Below are 21,354 nucleotides of genomic sequence, written 5' to 3'. Positions count from 1 at the left end.
ATGGGCTGTTTAGTGATCTTTTGGTGGACTCAGTCCAGTGTCTGGTGGACAGATGGTGGCAACCCTCACTCACCCCCTCCACTAAGGGTACATCGCTCCCTTTGTTTGCAGCCTTGACAGAGCAGCCAGTGACATAATGGGCCATGAAAACTGAACTACCTCCCCGTCCCCAGCAGTGGTTGCCCCTGGTGAGGCTTGGAGATGCAGCCTGCTTGTGATCCGTGTGCTCTACATGTTCTGTGGGTAAAGAGAGGACTTCTCCGCCCAGAACAATCCATCCTGAGCCTTATATGAGTGCAGAATTCTCTCAAAAAATGCCCCACAAATGGGCAAAGCCAAGGGGGATAGATTGTAGGGAACATTCCTCCCTGGCTGGGGATGGGCCAGGTCATCTAATCCTCTTGCAAAGCTCTGATTGTTGTGACTTCTTTTCCTCTGCTTCTTGACACCCAGGAGCATTCATGAATGTTCTCGTGTATTTTCCATCCCTGATCTCAATGTTGTGCAGCAACCCACTGAGCTGCAGTGACCTTTCCATACCACCATGATCAATGTTCTGTATTGATTAGCTCTCCCACTGCTTCTCTCATCAGCCAGTCAACAAGCAGAAAAGCACAGGCCTCTGTGGTTTGCCACTGATGGCTGTGTGAAAGCTACGTCCATGTCTTTCTGCAAGATATCAGCATGAGTGAGTCTCACCTCCTGCTCCTCACAGCTGAGTGTAATTTTTGTGGCTGTCCATGAACTGCCAAGGTGCTTCTGCCTCCTGTTTCATGCTGGCCCTGCTTTAAATCCAGTTGTCTTCCCTTCCCTAGAGGTGCTCAGATACTGCGGTGGGGGGTCATAGGAGAAGATAGACAGATAGAAAGTGTGGTTACGAAGAAAGAACGAAAGAAGCATAGTTGTGTGGCTCTCCCTGCAGCTTGGAGAAGCTGGAGCTATGGTTCCAAACTGCCTCAATTTTGGCGGGGCTTTGCCCCATCAGAAGCACCCTGGAGTATCAGGAGGTGTGATCTCCTGCGCTTTAGTGGGTGAATGCAGTCACGTTTAACTTCAAGGAGAGGAATGTGCAGTGGCTCTCATGCAGTGGTGAGTGTGCTGTGCCATGGCACCTTTGGGATGTGGTGTGTATGTAGCGTAGGTGGAAGAGGGCAGGCCCCGAATGTCCCCTCATCTCAGTATTTTCAGAGTGCACAGAGACTCAAGTGGAGTGCGGGCCAGAAGGGACGACTGCTGCCTTACGGGTTATTCTAGGACGAGGGCAATGATGAAGGCACGGGAGCTTTGTTTCCGTAAGGATGAAGCTGTGGTAATCTGGATACTGGAGTGATGTAGAGATGGTCACAGCTAGTGCAGACCTCAATGGCCAGTACTTCATTATAAACGAGCTGCTCATTCCATGACAAACCGTCAGCCAAGACTTGACTAAGGTTGACTGCCTTGGGGAATGCAGGACAAATCTGCATTGACCATAGGCAACTGGGCCTCATTGTCCATTGCCCTGTACCTTGTACCGTCACTTACAATTGGTGCAGAATAGGTGTAATGGGAACAGGAGCATTTACAGGAGCATTTACAATTTGCATTGGTGTAGATGATTGCAGGTATTGCAGGGCCTTGGGGAATCAGGGCCATTCTCTGGAGTTATGTCAGGCCGTGAAGTTGGCAAGATGATTATGAGTATGATAATAATGGTAATGGAAGATTTGTGTTCAAACAGACTGAATCCAAAAAGCTCTGGACTGTGTGGACTCAAGAATCAGGATCATAATTTTGTGTCTTGAGCCCAAGGAAAAAAAGAAAGTTGACATAGATTACAGTCATGTAATTTTTGACCCAAGGAATTTAAAGCAATTTGCCAATATTAAGCGACTCACCCAGTATCGCACCAATGGGAATGGAGTCCAGGACATCTGTCTTCCTGCTCTGATCATTGTACATTGCCTCACTAGCTGGAAAACCAAGAAGAGAGTATGCTTATTCCTAAACGTATGCCACAGAAAGAAGGGAGGTTCCCCCTTCCGCCCACTCCGGATCCTCTTTCACTTGGCTGTGAATGTCCAGATAACTTCCCATCCAGAGCATGCATTTGCCCCCACTCAATGGTTTGCATTACATTTGCTCTGTGTGCTCTTTACCATGACTCAAAGCTCTGAGTTTTCCTCTGTGTGCTGTCTCTCTCACCCCACCCTGGGAATTTCAGGGATAACCCACCAGATGGCCATAGCTTCCCCCATTGCCCTCTGAGAACACATCGCCCTGTCCCAGGGAGACAGGAGAGGAAAAGGGTGCTGGGCACCAGGGATTTGGGGAAGTGGAAAAGAAAGGCTTTTCCAGACTACATGGCTTGCTGCTGCAGCATCTGCATCACCCAATCTGACACTGCACCATCGTTGGATTGCGTCTGCATGTGCCTTTTTAATCCTAGCATCTGTTTCTGTTGCCACCAAGCAGCTTCCACTGGGCTCGTGGCCAGTGGAGAGCTTGACCCGTTTACCCCCTATGTCTTATGGCTAATTTATGTCAGACATAGGGAGACTTGGGCATTCTTCCAGGACTGGTGCTTGGCACACATACTGGTAGGAAATGGCGGAGCCAAGACAATTGGCAGTGTCCTCAGTGGTCCTTGATGTCTACTGTTTCCAGGTGGAGTAGAGGTTCCCAATTCTCCCCTCTAATCCCACAGTCTATTCCCCTTCCTTCTCCCATGCCTATATCTCTACTGCCGTTCAAATTACCTGGTCTCCCCCAGCAATACGGTTCCCTCTTAGCCTTTGCAAGGGCTGAGATAATATTGAAAGCTGAACTGTGAAGGTTTTGTGACTGTTCAACCAATGTTTAACCTGGCAGATCCCAGCCAAACCCTGGGGTGTCTCATGCCTTCTGGACTGGCCAGTGTCCTGGGTTAAAGGTAGCTTCTAAGGGGGCAGTGTGCTGGGAGTGGTAGGGTCTGTGGTTGCTAAGTGGAGGGACCAGATTAGAGCCTCTAGGCAAAGTCAGGCCAGACTCGCTTGCCTCCCCTTGCCAGGATCCACACACACACACACACACACACACACACACACACACACACACACACACACACACACACACACACACTCACACACACACACACACACACCCCATGTAGGCTCCTTGTTCCACCACCCTCTGTGGCAAGGTACTGCCTCCTGCTTCCTGTGTGCAAGCAGCAGAGGGTTGGTGGTTCAGAGCTGGAAGCTGTAGTGGTGATTTCTCGGCATGGAACATATCTGTTCTGAAAGAAGGGGATGCTTGCTGACTAGAGACTTCCAGAATATTTGCATTGAGACATAGGCTGGATTCACCTGTCAGTGAACCCAGCACCAGTGTGCGTGAACATTGGGCCTAGATTGGAATGGGGAGTCAGAGACAACCTAGGGACTGAGCTGAGGTGAATTTGAGGTGGATATTGGGGAAAGATTGGGTTCAGTTTTAAAGGGAAACTGAACCTGAATTTCCGAGCAAGATAACTGCAGGCTGGAGTTTCCAAGAGAGGCTTTCCGGGGATGTGGGGGGGAGGATGAGTCTTGGGGAGAGCTGGCTGAGAGCCTAGTTTCAGTGAGAGCTCAAGACCTGAGTCTCAGGGAAGTTTGGGCTGATTGCTGCTTTCAGCATAAACCCAGTTACTCTCAGTGTCACAGAGCCACAGCTGGAGTTCATGCTGAGCATTTATATTTGCCTGAACGCAAAACGGAAAGGGAAGTAAGTGGAGTTGAAGGCTGCAGGCCGTGTACCAACAGCACATGGTCCCACTCAACACAGCCCGGGCACCTGGCGCGCTGAGCAGCGAATGCTGCTTTGGCTGGGCCAGCAAGGAATCCAGAGCTCGGTACATAGCCCAACATATTTACTGTTGCCCAAAATTAGTCACTGATATTAAATTACTAGGCAACATGCTGGAATACACACTTCAGAGAGAAATCCTGCCGTAACCTCCAGGGGATGCTAATAGAGCTCACTCTCTAATTTCCCTGGGCCTAAGGTCCTGTTTCGACTCAGGCAAACGCCCACCAATGTCAGTGGGAGTACTTGGATGAGTAAAGTGACTCATGCGTGGGACTGGGCCCTAAGTCAATTGCTGAGTAATGCAGTCACTTTCTTTTCTTTTCTTTTCTTTTCTTTTCTTTTCTTTTCTTTTCTTTTCTTTTCTTTTCTTTTCTTTTCTTTAATTAGAAGTGTACTGAGAAATCTCCCCAAATTAATGAGCGAGTTTAATTAGATTCCACGCACGCAATTCAGGAGCAAGTCATAGCTGTGCTGTGCATTGATAATCAGAAAGGAGTAATGATTTGAGGCCGGGAGGTGCTAAAGTCAAGAGCTGCTACTGTGGATTCCCAGAGTCCAGCACCAAAATCCTTACTTAGACACCTACATGACTGGCCTGTTTTTTGAAGGCCTTTGTGCCCCCCAACTTCTGTGGAAACTATATCAGCAGCACCTTTAGAAACCAATCAATGATTATTTTCTGTTTCAGGGATGCCTTGTCAGGTTAAGCAAAGGGGGGAAGTTGATTTTCAAGCAGTTTGTTAAGAAAATGCATTTATTTGTAATCTCCTTTTATAGCCTGCATGCCTGTGGCTCTGTGACTGATTTTTTGGAAATCTTAGCACGTCTGCGTTGTTGTTTAAAGCTGCTTTTCAAGGCCCCTTTCACATCATTTGAACTGAAGAGAACTTTTAGCGCTTAGCAAGGTTCAGAAAAGGTTTAGACATTTATATAAATAAGAATAGCATCTGTACCGACAGTAGCTAGGATAAAAATTACAGGGGTTTTCAATCTTTGTCCTTCAGGGCACCAGCTGATCACTACCTGGGGTCAGGAAGAAACTTCATCCTCATATAGTGTAGCATTGTACAGTTGGAGTCCTGTGCTTTCCCCTAAAGCATCCAGCTTTTGCCACTGTTAGAGACTGAGTATGCCACTGATTTGTCAGCTCATACACTCCTAACATTTATATTCCTGTCTCATCTAGGAAGATAGCATTGTCTAGTGGCTAGAGCATAGGCCTGAGGTCTGTTCCTGGCTCTACCACTGACCTGCTGTGTGACCTTTTGGGAAAGTCACGGTACCTCTTTGCCCTCCCCCCTCCTTTGTCTATGGAGATTATAAAATCTTTAGGGCAGGGACTATCTTTTACTAAGTATCTATACAGGGCCTAGCACAATGGGGCCCTGATCTGGTTGCACCCTTTAGGAGCTACTGTAATACAAATTAAAATACAGTAGTCCCCTCCCTCTTTTCTCTTTGCAGATACATCCGCTCAGAACGCTCTGTCATTCTCATCAACTTCTGCCTGTCCATCATTTCCTCCAATGCTCTCATTCTGATTGGACAAACTCAGACCCGGAATAAGGTAGGATACAAATTTCTTCTTCTCTGATTTAGCACTGAGCTGATCTGTTCAGGCAGCTTTCCCCTTCATCCCTCTTTGCCTCCCCCTGTTAATTAGCTATGTGTCAGAGACACCACTAAACGGCAGATTTCAATTTTCTTTCTTGCTCGCTCCTTGATGATTTGGGAGCATCCTCAGGGCTTTCATGAAAAACCAATATGATATTTTTGAATATCTGCCTAGAGTTAGCGGGCACATGGCGCAGCAAAGGAGCATGGTTGTTTGTAAGACTTTAGCCATTTTATCTTCCAAAAACTCAAAAAGACAGATGGGCAGGGTGTGCGGGGAGGAACCCCAGCAACTCTGCACTGTAAATGCTTTGCCCTTCTTGGCTGGCTTTCGTCCTTGGAGCTCAAAGTATGTTGCAAGCATGAATAAAAAGAGCCTCACAACACCCTCTCTAGCGTAGGAAAGTGTCATGAGACCCATTGTACACATTGCAGAGCTAAGGCATGGGGGCCCAGCACCTCCTCGGTATTTAGATTTCAAATCAATGGGAGTCAGACACCTAAGTACCTTGGAGATATGAGCCTGAGAGCTTAAATGATTTACCCAAGGTCACAGAGTGAGTTGGTGACAAAGTTGAAATACCCAGTTGCCCTGATGTAGCCACTAACATACACTCCTTCTCTGTATTATCAAGCAGGCTACCATAATGACTCTGTTTGCCGGCCAAAGCACTTTAATTCTCCTACTGGCACCTTTTATAATACCAGCCAACTCTTACCATCCATCACTCTGAAGGCACTTTACAGAGGAGGCCACTGTGCTGTATTATCCCTATTTTACAGATCAGGAAACTAGGCCCTAAAAATGGGAAGGGACTTCTCCAAAGTCACCTAGCGGGCTAGTGCCAGAACCAGGTCTAGAACCCAGGTCTCATAAGATCAGTGCTAGCTATGCTGTCTCTTCTTGAACCTTTATTACAGGGAAGCCCTAGGACTGAATGAGCAGTGGTGACTGACTAGCCTTTTGGTCCCTAGAGAGGGCCTTTCAGTTCAGTGCCAGGGCACGTCTGGGGGCCAGTGTGGAAGACATTTCCCTGCTGCTGCTGCTCAGGTCATACTTTCTGTGGATAAATAGAGGGACTCAGTCCCTAGGCCTGCAAGTCCCTCATACGATGTGCACTGCGAAAGTAAAGCCATAAGCTTGCCCTCTTTGTGCATCGTGCATGGTCTGTTAAGTGGTAGAGTGGGCTGGGAGGGATGGCGAGAATGGCTTTGCAGGGGCTTTGACTGGGAACTTCAGCTGAAGCCAAGAGATGTGTGTGCCAGGGCGATAAAGAACAGCATCTCTCCAAGTTCCTTCCCATTTAATAAACCTGGAGGACCACAGCTGTCGCTCCTCTGTGGCTCTGGTCGCTAAAAAAGCAACTTCATCCTGGGGGAAAAAAAAATCAACAATTTTGGTGGAGCCGCTCCTGTGCCTTTATTTATTTGTGTCCCGCTTCGGTGCAAAGTTATGGTCTAGTTTGTCCTTGGTGCTTTTGCTCCCCATTTTATGGATGTCCCTCATCAGAGCCTTTAGTGGGCAATTCAGTGCTTCTGACTGTGATTGCAAGAGGCAGATTAGTTCTTTGCACATAAATATGTATGAAACCCCATAAATAGAAATGTTATTCTTGGATTTCCGCTCAGCCATCTAGTAAACAGTCTCCAGGAGGGAACAGAGAAAGAAACTACACAGAGAAAAGGTTTGGGCTCCATGGGGTCTAAATTAGAAATTTATAAAAGCTGAATTATTGATGATGGAGCTTCTGAAAATTTGGCAAGGGTTTGCAGCTCCATTTCCCCCCAAGGGTTTCTTTGTCATTGATTCGCTTCAGTATTGTGAATTTGTCCTTCATTTCCACCTGTGGCACTCCAAAGGCCAGAATCTGATTCTATCTGCAAAACTCTTCAACGATGAAAGTGCTGGATAGGGGCTAAATAATTGTAAGGCAATACAAAAGGAATGAGCCCTGCATTATTCAGTCAAACATTCGTTTCTGTGAGTTGAGTAATATATTGTAGGCACGATTATGTGGTATTAATTAGGACTCAATTAATAAAGAATGAAAGAAAGGTAATGTAATTAATGCAAATTGACATGGGTTTATGGAAAATAAATTCTGTCAAACTAACTCGATGTCTTTTTTTGACGAGATTACAAATTTGGTAGATACATTTAATAGTATTGACATAATATAGTTAGATTTCTGTAAAGCATCTGACTTGGTACTGCATGATATTTTGATTAAAAAACTAGAATGATACAAAGTTAATATGGCACACATGAAATGGATTAAAAACCGACTGTCTGATAGGTCTCAGAATGTAATTATAAACAGGGAATTGTCAACGAGCAGGTGTGTTTCCAGTGGGGTCTCTCAAACACTGGTTCTTGGCTCTCCGCTATTTAACATCTTTATAAATCACTGAAAGAAAACATCAGATCATCACTGATAAAGTTTGCAGATGACACAAAAATTGGGGAAGTGGTGAATAATGAAGGGGACAGGTCACTGGTTCATAATGATCTAGATCACTTGGTGAGCTGGGCACAAGCATAAAATATGCACTTTAATATGGCCAAATGTAACTGTATGCATCTGGGAACAGAGAATGTTGGCCAGACTTACAGGATGCGGCACTTTATCCTGGGGAGCAGCGATTCCGAAAAAAGATTTGGGGTCATGGTGGAGCAGCTGAACATGAACTCCCAGTGTGATGCTGTGGCCAAAAGAGCTAATGTGATCTTAAGTTGGAAAAACAGGAGAATCTCTTGTAAGAGTAGAGAGATTATTTTACATCTATATTTGGCACTGGTGTGACCACTGCTGGAATCCTGTGTCCAGCTTTGGTGCCCATTGCTCAAGAAGGATGTTGGTAAATTGGAGAGGATTCAGAGAAGAACCACGAGAATGATTAATGGAGTAGGAAACATGCCATATAGTGTCAGACTCAAAGAGCTCAATCTAGCTTGACAAAGAGAAGGTTAAGGGGTGACGTGATCACAAGTCTATCAGTATCTACATGTGGAACAAACATTTAATAATGGGCTTTTCAATCTAGCAGAGCAAGATCTAACATGATCCAATGGCTGGAATTTGAAGCGAGACAAATTCAGACTGGAAATAAGGCATCATTTTTTAACAGTGAGGATAATTATTCACTGGAAGAACGTCCTAAGAGTGGTGGTGGATTCTCCATCACTGACAATTTTTAAATCAGGACAAGGTGTTTTTCTAAAAGATCTGCTCTAGGAATTATTTTGGGGCAGTTCTCTGGCCTGTGTTACACATAAGATCAAACTAGATGATCACAAAGATTCTTTCTGGCCTTAGAGTCTATGAATATGTCTGCTGCAAAGGAAAAAAAAATCTTTTCTTCAAAAAGAGAAGTGTAAGCACCCTGTATGGACCCTAGTAGAACAGCTTGGTAAATTGGCTTGAGTAGCAGTCTCTCCTGTGAAAGTTGCTGGTTTGAACCCAGCATGGTGTAGCAATGGAAAAAAGTTCTTACTATCTCAAGACTTCTTGATGAACAATGGGTATGTCTGCACTAGAGCTGGAAAGTGTAATTTCCAGCTTTGGTAGATTTACCTGCTTTAGTTTTATTGCACTTGTGTGCTATAAATAGAAGGGCAGCTAGCATGGCATGGGCAGTGGGACAGGCGGACAGGGCCAGATTCTCAGCTGGTGCAAAGTGAGCATAACTCTGTCAAAGTTAATGGTGCTACACCAATTTATACCAGCTGAAGATCCAGCCCAGAGGAATGAGAGATGGAGAAGGCCTTTTCAGTTATCCAGTCCATCTCCCTACCACTGTGGGATTATTCCCTATACCACATTTTCTAGTATTTTCCCCAGTCTAACTTTAACTATCTCTAGCTTCTTCCTGGTCCCTTGGGAGACTGCTCTCACTATTATGAAATTTCTCCCTATAGTCCTTCCAAAATTACCTTTTCTTAATGTCATCCCATTACTCCTAGTTATACCCTTTAGGACAATTCCTCTCCTCCTTGTAGACAGCTATCATCCCACTCCACAGTCATCATTCTCCCCAGCTCTACATGATCCATTCGCTCAGTCTGTAAGTAACAATCTTGGACTGGCTGGGACATGGGCTAAATAGCGTTCTGCAGATCTCACCTCTGTGATTTTGATGTCAGTAATATGGCATGTCTGGCTCTTTGGGTAGAGAAGGTTCCATGCCATTTTAATGTCTGAGCAGATCTATCCTCTATCTGAAGACAGATACATAAATACTTTAAAAGTCTGACCCCAAGCATTTTTGGCCACTTAGAAAATAAATCCTAATCCTGATCCCATTGAAGTCAAGGACAAAAATCCAGTTGATTTGGATAGGACAAGAATTTTTCCCCATTGGATGCACTTGGGCTCCAATTCAGCAAAACTCTTACACACGTGCCTAACTTTAAGCATACGCTCAAGTCCCAGTGACTTCAATGGGATGCTTAAAATTTAAGCACATGCTTCAGTGGTTTGCTGAATCAGGACCTTGAAGGTGAAATGCATCTTTCCATTGTCTGATTCCAGCCAGCTTCCTTCTAGAATGCGGTTTGGGAGCTGTTCCCCTTCCCTGCTGCTAATCTCACCTGTATCCCTTTCCTCCCAACTCCAGGTGATATGCACACTGGTGGCAGCTTTTCTGCATTTCTTCTTCCTCTCCTCTTTCTGTTGGGTGCTGACAGAGGCCTGGCAATCCTACATGGCTGTGACGGGCAGGTTACGGAACCGCATCATTCGCAAGCGCTTCTTGTGTCTCGGATGGGGTGAGAATTATGGGTCTGTGACTCAACAGCATACAGGAATCTAGCATATAGTGGGAGCGTGGGGGCCCTTTTATCATCTGAACATTAGTGTGCCTTTCTGCTTAGCTGGGGAGGGGCAGAATGGCAGTGCTGGAAACAACTACTGTACCTGTGAAGGGGTTTGCTGGGGGATTGGATCTCTTTCTCCACCTTCCATTCTCCCTGCATTTTCCTCGTCTTCCCTGTCTGTCTCATTCTCCCTCCATGCCCTTCATATTCTCTCTCACACTCTTTCTCCCTCCTAGTGAGACAAGCTCTGAAATTCTGTCTCCATGGCAGCAGGGTTTTCCATAGGCAAATCAACTATTAGTCTGGTGCAGATGTTTGCAGCTAATTTTTCTCCCTCTGTCTTTCCCGTATGTTTAATTTATTAGCCTTAAATGAGGCATTTTGTTGTAGAAATCAAATGCAATAATGTGGAGTGGGCTTTCAAAGATGTTACAAGCTGGAGTTCGGAAAGAGCAACATCACAAAAAGTTTGAACAAAAGCGAGTGAAAAAACACGCACACAGAGAAAACATTGCACTGTACGAGTGACTCATTTTACTCTGGAAGTCAAACACTTTTCCCCAGGCAAGATATTTCTAATGCTTATAAAAGGACTTGGTGTGATACGGACTGACATTTCAAGAAGCAGCCTCACACCAGCATCTCAACTCCTGGAGTAAGCAGATTCTCCGGCCACATGATCAATCTTGCAGCTGACCTCCTTTTGTTTGACCTGGCTAACCTGACCTGGGCTCTTAGCTCTGATCCCCTTAGCTCTTGGGATTTCCTAGTGATATAGTTGTGAATAGAATATACCCCACAAGCTAAAGAGAGTAGTCTAAACCTACCAATGTCAAGGTGTTAAGATTAGAAGTAGAGCATTTAAGGCCATATTCTGCCCTTGGATGCACTCTTGCAAAACTCATTGGCCAGGAATGGAAACCATACATATGTGCAAAAGCAGAATCTCAGTTGTACTATTTGAGAATATTTAAATAGCCCTTCCAATGTATTTCTGTACATCCATTAACACTACTGCACCTCTGGAAGTAAGGCTGGGTTCTGCTTGTCATTGAAAGGAGGGACTGAAGTGCATCTTCCTCAGATTTACAGAGCAGCTTCGGTGCTTACATATGAGTTTTCAATTAAATCTGTTAGAGCTTATGAACTAAAATAGTTAAACACGGGACTTTTAAAAATAAATATTGTGTGTATGCACACACGCACATATGCAGACACACATACACACACACACACCATTTTATTACTCAAACCAAGTGAGGGACACTGAAAGAATTTAAGTAATCAGGGGGAGGTTTCATTGTAATTAATAAACACTGGGGCACTTGACTAGTTTAGATAACAGAGAGTTTTGGGCAAACAACTTTCCCAAGCCTCAGATGGCTGCATTCATTTACAATGACAATAGGTGTCATTCCACCTACTGCTGCGATGCAGCCTCTTCTGGGCTTGATCACATTAGCTGATGAACAGTGCATAGTAACAATTCACAACAGATTAGGACAAGAAATGAAGAAGAATGCCATGTCCCATTAATGCAGCAGGGAATTTTAGGTGTGTAGAAGGTAGGTAGACTTTGGTCACAACACTGGGACAAATAACATCTTTACTGAAACAAAAACATGTAGAAAACATATCTTTAAAAGCATAATTTCAAATAATTTACACTTCTGGCTCCAGAGGCAGTTGATTTCTCATAGCCATTTTCTTTTTCAGTGGGATTTCTGAATTGCTATTTTAAATTCCTTGCCAGATTCTCTGCTGGTATCAATTAGTGCAGCTCCACTGACTTCAATGAAGCTGCATCAGTTTCTACCAGTAGTAAGTTTGGTCCTCTGTTTTCTTGTTGTTTCTCACTTGGATTTACACCTGCTGCTCATCCAGAAAAAAGAGGCATCGGACTTTTAGCAACCCCTAAGGGCTAAGACCACTTAGGACATGGAGGGATGAACTGCTCCCAGAAAACAATTTCTTCATCAAATTTACCCCTTTTTAATACTGACAAGTTGCTTGTGACCGTATTGTAGTTTCCACTGTTATCCATCAAATGTTTGATGCTATCATAGTTCAGCCTCTGGGCTGTTCATTTCAAGTATTGCTTTGCGTATTTGATATTAGCAGTTTGCACATTGAGCTTATTAAGTGGATGTGTTGGTCACAGGCTACGATTATCTGGCCTGATTGGATGAGCAGAGCTCTTAGAGTCAAATTTTTGGCATAAACATCTGGAATTATGAATTCAAAATTCACTTTCTGCAACAAAAATGTTCAGTATTCCCCTGGGATTTGTTGTTTCAATTTGCACATTCCTGGCGGTAAACTCACTTGCTAGGATGTTTGTGGAAAGCAGGTGTAATGGGAGACATGAACATAGTACAAGTGAATTTCATGAATCTGCTTGAAAAATACTAGTGATTTTTTTTGCAAACATTTCCTCCATATTTTTTTATTTGCATAATTATTTTGTTTTACTTTGTATTTTTGTGGAAATTCAAATATTCAGTTAAAAAAAATCATGGAAATTTTACATTTAGAAAAATGTCAACCAGCTCTACCAACTTACACTTACTATATACTTACTCCTGCCTCGGGTTAGGATGGGCTAGATGACCTCTTGACTATCTCTTCCAGCCTTACATTTCGATGCTTTCTATGAATTTGTTTAAAAATTTAAACAAATAATCTTTCAAAGTTTTCACCTAGCTCTTATCAATTTACCACGTATTTCAAAGGTGGCACCTGGGGGAGCACAGTATTTCTGAGAACCGCAGTGAGGAACTGTTTAAATATTGGCTCAGAAGTGTCTGACCTTCTGAATAACCAGCACCGTTCTCTGTACTACCTGGAATGCCCATCCACGGATTGTCAAGCCTAACTCTTCAGCTGTTGAGAGCTGACAAGATCACTGTCTGGGTTGTCTGGCTACCTAATTATCACATACAACTAGACTCAATGCAGCCCATCTAGGAGAAGGATCCTGAGAAGAATAAAGTCGTATTTTCAGCAAAGCCCTATCCCGACTATCACCAGTGCTGGAGCCTCTTGCCTCATGCTACCTTCTTTGGCAAAGCCATATAACATGTAGATGCTTGGGCTTCCTGGCGTACGTTCCAAGGCCAGCAATGGGATGTACTATTGATGGCACTGTAGGAAAGGGGTGAGGGTTCAGCTAAGATTTAGTGGCCAAGCGTTGTAGGGAAAAAGAGAAAAGAGTAGAAGGGGGGAAAGTAGGGAAGTCTTTCCGAGACACTCGTATGTTTACAGGGGATCAGGCAATTCTAGTGGATTGCACCTGGAGATGTCAGGTGGGAAGAGAAACCCATGATCATGTGGCTGCTCCAGAATCTCCCCATATCAAGCATTAAGGCACTATGCCTGCAGGCTGGTTGCTCGCCCTGATATCTGATGAGTCTTAAAGTGATTTGCATCCCTGGAGGCTACACGCGGCTGCTGTGGATAGCCACCAGCAGGGTCAGTGGATACCTGCCAAAACTGTAACACTTTTTCCACAGCCTGATGTGAACCCTATTGCACAAGTATGGGGGCTTCGTCAGAGCAGAGCTAATCCTTGTTCACTCGTGACCCCACTGATTCCTAATGGGATTTGCCAGTCTTTAGCACTTAGATGGCTTACTTCACAATGTCACAAGGAGCAGGGCTATAAAAAGCCATGTGGAGACCTCTCTAGTGGAACAGACAGATGTTACTATCTGGTATTCAGACTTTTTCACAGGGCAAAGGGAGGGCCAGGAAGGGGAGGGTGAACCGGAAAGTCACCCTGGTCTTCTTCATAGCTCCTTGAGTAGCTTAATGCTGGAGGAACTGGAAGGATCAGGAGGCTGTTAATGGGATACAGACTGTCATTCTGTGCCTGGGTATGTAATGACCTAACCTGTTACTACCCCAGAGCTGTTCAGTGCGCTCTATGAAATCAAATTGGCATCTCAGGCTGGTTCTGAGGGACCAGGCCTGCACATCACAATAGCCAGCTGGCTCTACCTGCCCTCCCACTTGGGTCAGCCTCAGCAGAGAGGGCGAGAAGGTGGTGCCAGGTCAGGATGGAAGCACCTTGGTATGGGGATGCGTACACCAGGCTGCCCGCATTGGACGTGCTCTGTCAATATAAGCTGAGGGCGTCATCAGCCTCTAGTGCTGTCAGTGCAGCGTCACTACATGGCTTCGTGCATGTGTAACACGAGCAACACAGCTTTCCTGCCAGAAACCCGCCCGCCACTAGCCGTGGTCATTACAGAATGTCTCCAGCTAGGGGTGTCATCTTTCACCTACCCTCTTCCCCTCAGAGACGTTGGAAGAGAGCAGGTCTCTCTGAAACAAACAGTTCTACAAGCTATGTGTCGCCCTCTAGCAGCAGGTCCACACCAGAGGATAGGAGCCTACTGCTACTACCAGCCAGTGGAGTTACCCCTTTAGCTCACGTGGCAGAGTCTCATGTCCTTAGCCCTGAAGAGTCAGGGTTCAGGCGCTGCTGAGGATCCAGGCTGGGGAGAGGGGTTTGTGGCAGAGAAGGACACGCTGAGCGAGGAGCAGCCTGCGTAGAAGCTAAAACGACTGACACTCTTTTTGTTTCATTCCCTTAGGGCTGCCTGCTTTGGTGGTTGCCATTTCCGTGGGATTTACGAAAGCCAAGGGCTACGGCACCGTCAACTAGTGAGTAACAGGCTGCCTCTTCCGGACTCTTTCTTTCCTCCCCTCTGTCCTTTTCTCCCCGCATGAATTGACTCTCCGGGGCACCTGTAGGAAGCGGGGCCCTCCAGCTCGCAGCCATGCCGACAGAGGCGCCCTTCCCCTGGGGAGAATGAGAAAGGAAGTAGCCTTCGCACTGCTTGGTTGCGCCAACCTATTGGCTGCCTGTTCGGGTCTGGAGGCTGCGTGACTTCTTTGTTCTTACCCGAGCATCTGTGTGAGGCTTTAGGAAGGAAAGGGCCTGAGAGAGAGGATGGGCCTGCCTGCAGTCCGGTGCAGTCCGGTGCGAGCGCTCCCATTGGTTTGAGCGGGAGTAGGATCAGCTCCTATATTCCCTTCCCCCTTTAGGTGGCTGGAAGGCAATTCCCCCCAATGCAACATAATGTAACACAGGTGCATTATTGTTTTTCTCCATCTTCCGAATCATCTAGTGCTGGCTACTGTCAGAATCACGACAGTCACTAAACTCAAAGGGTGCATCTACCCTGCAGCCTAAGCCCATGCTCTGACTCAGGTTTGAGCCCTACACACACATCAGTCTGACTCAGGTCAGGAAGCACCCAGGACCTGGGTTCTAGGGACCCTGCTAAAGGTGCGGGTCAGAGCCCGAGTTCTGCTGTGACTGAGGTCTAAACCCTGTCATTTTGCAGTGTGGACGCAGCTCCAGCTGCAGACCCGAGTCAGAAGGTCTGCGTAGTGTAGGGTGACCAAATGCTCCAATTTTATCAGGACTGTTCTGATATTAGGGGCTTTGTCATCTATAGAACCCTATTATCCCACCCCAGCCCAATCTGTAACCATTGCTATCTGGTCACCCTGGTGCAGTGCAGTATGTATGCATTAGCTCGGCTGTGAGAGCCGAATCTGGCAATTGCAAACCGAGGTTTGTAATGCAGTGTGGTCTCTCAAGCCTGGGCTTGGAAACACCAAGTCCACGAGCCTGGATCCCACACATCTGGGCTTAGTGTGCAGTGTAGACACACACATAATCAGTGTGTGCATTGCAGCCCCTTCATTCCGCACACAGAAAAGGACAGGTGGCTGGTTAGATTAACTGCTGCATCTATGACGTCATTTTGATGTAGGTATTTGGTATTTGGAGAGTTTTTAAGAGGCCGGTGTGGAAGACTTACCTTTAGGGGTGGTTTTAATATTGAAGTTACATGAAGTAGGAAGAATGTCTGTTGGGTGGATCTCTGGGGTCTGTTTTATCAGTCACTGCTGGGAACTGCATGATCCAGGCCAGAGTTTCAAAAGAGCTCAGCCACCAGGTAGGCACCAAAATAAGGGTGTGGTTTTCAAAGGCAGCACATTGGGAATGGAGCATTTTGGAAAATACGGCCTTTGTTGATATGCCTAAATAGGAGCCAAGCTCTTTAGTAAATCCATCCGTTTTAGTTCACAGCAATGCTCTGCTGGCCATAGGGGAACGTAGAATCAGTGGAGGGATTTTGAGCACCAGCTTCTGGGAAAGTTGTTGATCAGGAGGCTATCCAGGTCTGAGAATTGGAGATGGAGTCAAGGCTGGCTCGTGATGGTAATCACTAGTGCCTGCTAGCGTGGGGAAAATAGTTTTTCACAAAATGTTCTAGGAGATTTTCACTGTTTCGTTTCACCCCTGAAATGTCATTCCACATTCTGGGCCACGTGCTGTTTATTTACTTGGAAACAGGCAAATTTGCCTGCTCACAAAACCTTGAGTGGGAGCAGCACAGCACCCACCTTCGAGATGTGTGTTGGGGACAAGGAGAATGGGTGGAAATGGCAGAATGAGAGAGAGAGGGGAGAATAAGGGCATATAGCCCAGGCTGGAATCACTCAGCATAGAGCAGAAGCAGCAGCAGCATTAAAGAAAGTGTAGCTGAGAGTGTGTACAAAGACAGGTTTCAGAGTAGCAGCCGCGTTAGTCTGTATTCGCAAAAAGAACAGGAGGACTTGTGGCACCTTAGAGACTAACCAATTTATTTGAGCATAAGCTTTCGTGAGCTACAGCTCACTTCATCGGATGCATTCAGTGGAAAATACAGACAGTTTAGGCATAGCACTATAGGCACATTGCACCCAGAGGAGAGCAACTTCAGCAGCAATAAGCCAGTCTGTTCCCCACCCTAATTCCACTGCGTCCCCAAAGCACTCGTGGTTCTATGCCCTGGAGTGATGCTGGAGATCCAGCCAGCAGCAGCAGAGTTAGACAGACCTGACCTGGGAAAGTTAGCGTGCAGCAAGCTAGGATGTGAATTTAAAGCGCACCCTCTACTCTGTACTAACTCCTCTTGTGCACTTCCAAAGTGCACACCCGCTATGGTGAGCTTTTTCCCATATAGACAAGCCGTTCTTCTCCAACCAGGATCCCTGCTCCCTCCTTTAAATATGCAGCCAAAGCACGGCAGAGTCTGAGCTGTCATACTCTGAGACCCGTATTCTGCACTCAACACACATCCATTGCCCGATTCTCCACTGCTCTGCAACTTGGGTAGCAAAGGGTGTGCAAAGAGAAGGTTTCAGAGTAGCAACCGGGTTAGTCTGTATCCGCAAAAAGAACAGGAGGACTTGTGGCACCTTAGAGACTAACAAATTTATTTGAGCATAAGCTTTCATGGGCTACAGCCCACTTCATCGGATGAAGGCGGTGGAAAATACAGTAAGATGATTTTATATACACAGAGAACATGAAACAATGAGTGTTACCATACACACTGTAATGAGAGTGATCAGGCAAGGTGCGCTATTACCAGCAGGAGAGAAAACAATCCTTTTGTAGTGATAATCAAGACGGGCCATTTCCAGCAGTTGACAAGAACGTGTGAGGAACAGTGGGGGGGGCGGGAAATAAACATGGGGAAAGAGTTTTACTTTATGTAATGACACATCCACTCCCAGTCTTTATTCAAGCCTAATTTAATAGTGTCCAGTTTGCAAATTAATTCCAATTCAGCAGTCTCTCGTTGGAGTCTGTTTTTGAAGTTTTTTTGTTGTAATATTGCGACTTTTAGGTCTGTAATCGAGTGACCAGGGAGATTGAAGTGTTCTCCGACTGGTTTTTGAATGTTATAATTCTTGACATCTGATTTGTAAGACAAAGAGAAGGTAATACACTACTCACTCACTCACGGCGGTGGTGGTGTTTGACCGCATAAAGTGCAGGGTCATGGAGAAGTAGCCCACTGTAAATTAAGGTGTTATGAGAGGCAGTTCCTGACATCTGTGTCAGTGTCAGGACTGTTTTGTGGGAACTGTACTGACTCATCTGCCTCCGCTCAGCATCGGTCACTGCCTGGAGTTTAGCCCGGACTAGAAACCTAAGATGCAAGTAGGCGTGCAGTGCTTCGATCCTGGTTACACTGCTCAGGGCTAAGGGGAAGTGCCCATCTCTGGAGTGCAGTGCCCAGATCCTGGCCGGTGTTATTGTAAGAACATCATAGGTCCCCACTCAGTGGGGTGGAAGTTTGAGACGGGAGATGTTCACGCTGAAATAGAGCCGAGGGAGGAGCGAGGAAAAAGGGAGAGATGTGGGACAGAATTCTCCATCTAGGCTGCAATGATCCACTCGGTGCAAACAAAGCTCGACCCCAGAGCAATCAGTGCTCATCTTTCCTTCCCCCCGCACACCAGGGCAAAGCGGTGCCAGTGAACAGAGAAACCTTACTGGCTCCTCTTTGCCACTAGATCTGCATGCTTGCAAAGCGGCCAACAGGCTGCCGTGGCTTTCCATCATTCCCGGGGCAGGCCTGCTGCCTGCGCCTGAACCAAGCTGGAATCTGCCCAGGAAAGCTGATGTGATTGCCCCTCTCCTTCCCTTTGCTGCTAATCCCTGACTCCTTTTAGGCCGCTAGCCACTGTCACTCCTCACGCTCCGGGACAGGACGTTGGCTGCTGTGCGGCCCAGCGGGATGGCTGGCTGCCAGCCATCGCTGGAGCTGGCTGCCCGGACTACTGCAGGAGGATCCATCATCTCTAGCAGGAGCAGCAGCCTGAATTACCCAGTGCCCTCTAAGGCTACGTCTACACTACACACCGCTGGTGGTGGCATGTAGGGCAAGTGCAGCTACGCGCTGCAGTGAAAAGGCTGCTGCATCCACCCTGCAGCGTGCACTACGTGTCAGTGAAAGGCTCTGGCAGGGCAGAGACTCCAGCAGCGGGGAGTGGCCCAAGTCTTTCCCCGCTTGCCAGAGCCCTTCTTCACGGCCGGAGTCTTTTTCTGCAGTGGGGAAAGGCTCCAGCAGCGAGGAGACTGCTGGACACTACGTGGCTAAAACAGCAGTGTAGACCGGGAGGATTGGCTTGGGCGTGCAGAGAGCCATGTGGGGTATGCCCTTGCATACTCCCCCATGCCCTTGAGGCAGGTCTTTACCCGCCGAAGCCTACATGGCTGTTGATCCCCAAGCTAGGGGGGCTGTGCGGGTATGTACGTCACATGCCACTGAAAGAAGCGGGCAGTGTAAACGTGCATACGCTGCGGCATAAGGCAGCTGATTCCTGCCTCCCCTTCTGGGTGCTCGGGGTGGAGGCAGCAATGTGCCTAAATCCCCAACTCCCAGATGGAGCCGGCTGGCCCAGTGCACTCGTCACAGCGAAACACCTCCACTGGGGTGTATTGCAATGCTGCAATCCAGAGTGCAGAGGGGAGAGACGCCTCCTGGAACTGACCCTCAGCAATGCAGTCAAAGGGCCCAGTCTTGTTCCTCTTGGTGCGAACAGGAGTTTGGCCATTGACTTCAGGGGGAGCAGGGTCAGGCGCAAAAGAAGCAGTGGACCATGAAAGCAGAGCTCCTCCGCTGTACTCCGAGGGAGTAGCTGTACTCAGGAGCAAGCCATCTCTGCCTGTGCGGAGCACGCAATGTGCTCACGCACACACACGGAGGCTCTCAGCCTTCATCCAATGGGAAACTCTTAGCGAGACCAACCCTGGCGTGCTGTGTCATTAACACCGCGGCTGAGGAGATACGTACCACGCCAGCCCCAGAAATAGCACCCAGTCAGCCATTTATAATGCTGCCATCCTCCTGTCACTCCTTGGTTGAGCTCCTGCTCTCTGAGTTAGAGGAGATCAGACTCCTCAGCACGATGCAGAGCGCTCCCTGAGCCCAACTTGGGTGGTAACTGCACCCACCGCGCCTGCGTGAGGTGCACATCATGGCCAAGGCTCCTGGGGAGAGGGCTGTGGGAGGAGGAAACCGTCAATCCCCCCTTTCCTACCAAGAAGGGTGTTTTAAAAAAAAACATAGTAGCTCTACAAAGCCGCTGCGCGGATGGCTTGGCTTGATTGTGTGGGTGTGGGTGTGTGTGTTCAGCCATCACCACTGCTCTGATCCTGCCTCTGTGGTGATACATACTGCAGCTGTGTTAGTGAGTCACTCAGGAAAACACACAAAGATCATTTGGAAAGATCCCATTCCCCTCAAACATCTGCTCTGGCTGGTTTACAAGAGGGAGAGCTGAACAGCGACTGTGTCCTGGGACTCATGTCCGCCCTATACGTTGCACCTGAACCCATGCTCGAGGCTTTGTTTAACCCTTGGTGGCTGTTGAATGCTGTAGCACATCCAGCAGAGCGTGCCTGGCTCAGTGGAGAGTGGCTGTGGCTGAAGTGTTCAGAGCCTGATCTGAAGCCGCTGCAGAACACAGCGGGGTCTCACGAGGCAGGCCAGAGCCTGGCAAAGGAAATACCCTTTCGGAGCTCCCTGTAATTGAGAGGACTGTAACCTGTGGGCAGCATAGGACTAGCAGAGCTCTGAGAAACAGCTGCTGAATGAAGGCAGGGTCATGCAATCCATGGTTGGATCTGGAAGAGGTGGGGAAACTGGTGCATGTCCCTGTAGGGCCCGGGATTTTAGCACCTTGTTAATTGCCCTCTTGGGAAGCATGTCTTGCCTTTAAGAGTGACCTGTATCCTGGTAAAACCCTCCCAGGGATTTATCCTGCAGCTGCCTCCCTTTGACTCTGACAGAGCAGGAATTTCCATTATCCAACTTCAGTTTTTTTGTAGTGCTGCAGTGCACCATTAAACAGCTGCTGTCAGTCCACTGGGATTGCCAGGGCATGAGGTGGCAAAGCAGGTGCAGTCAGTGAGAAGGGCAGAGCCGTTCCAGCAGGTGCTGCAGTCTCCACTAAGCTGCTCGGAGTTGGGCTGACGTAATTAGTGATTAATTAGGCCTTGCATTTAATAATCATTATTATGAATGGCAAATACCTTGCATTTATACATGACACCTTTCATCACCTTTCTCAAAGCACTGAAATGGCTAAGTATTATCATCTCCATTGTACAGGTAGGGAAACCGAGACACAGAGGAGATAAGTGACTGACCTAAGGTCACAGATGTCGGTGGCAGAGCTGGGAACAGAACCTAGGTCTCCTAACTTCCTGTTCTCTGCACTAAACCATTGATAAATTGGAGCCTTTCACTCCAAAT

General features: G+C 47.1%; 1 protein-coding gene across 12 annotated transcripts in view; it reads left to right on the top strand.

The window, feature by feature from the left end:
• The window catches only part of ADGRB1 (adhesion G protein-coupled receptor B1), a 366,154-nt gene that overhangs the window by 290,021 nt on the left and 54,779 nt on the right, over positions 1–21,354 (top strand). For all 12 annotated transcript variants that reach the window (XM_043539002.1, XM_043539007.1, XM_043539005.1 and 9 more), the window contains 3 exons: positions 5,272–5,374; positions 10,039–10,189; positions 14,836–14,905. In XM_043539002.1, coding sequence (XP_043394937.1) covers positions 5,272–5,374; positions 10,039–10,189; positions 14,836–14,905 — 324 coding nt within the window. The remainder of the gene's footprint in view (positions 1–5,271; positions 5,375–10,038; positions 10,190–14,835; positions 14,906–21,354) is intronic.

Source organism: Chelonia mydas, chromosome 2, assembly GCF_015237465.2.
Source record: "Chelonia mydas isolate rCheMyd1 chromosome 2, rCheMyd1.pri.v2, whole genome shotgun sequence".
In the NCBI taxonomy this organism is placed as follows: domain Eukaryota; kingdom Metazoa; phylum Chordata; order Testudines; family Cheloniidae; genus Chelonia; species Chelonia mydas.
Note: the sequence above shows the minus strand (reverse complement) of the source record. Positions and strands in the feature narration are given on the sequence as shown.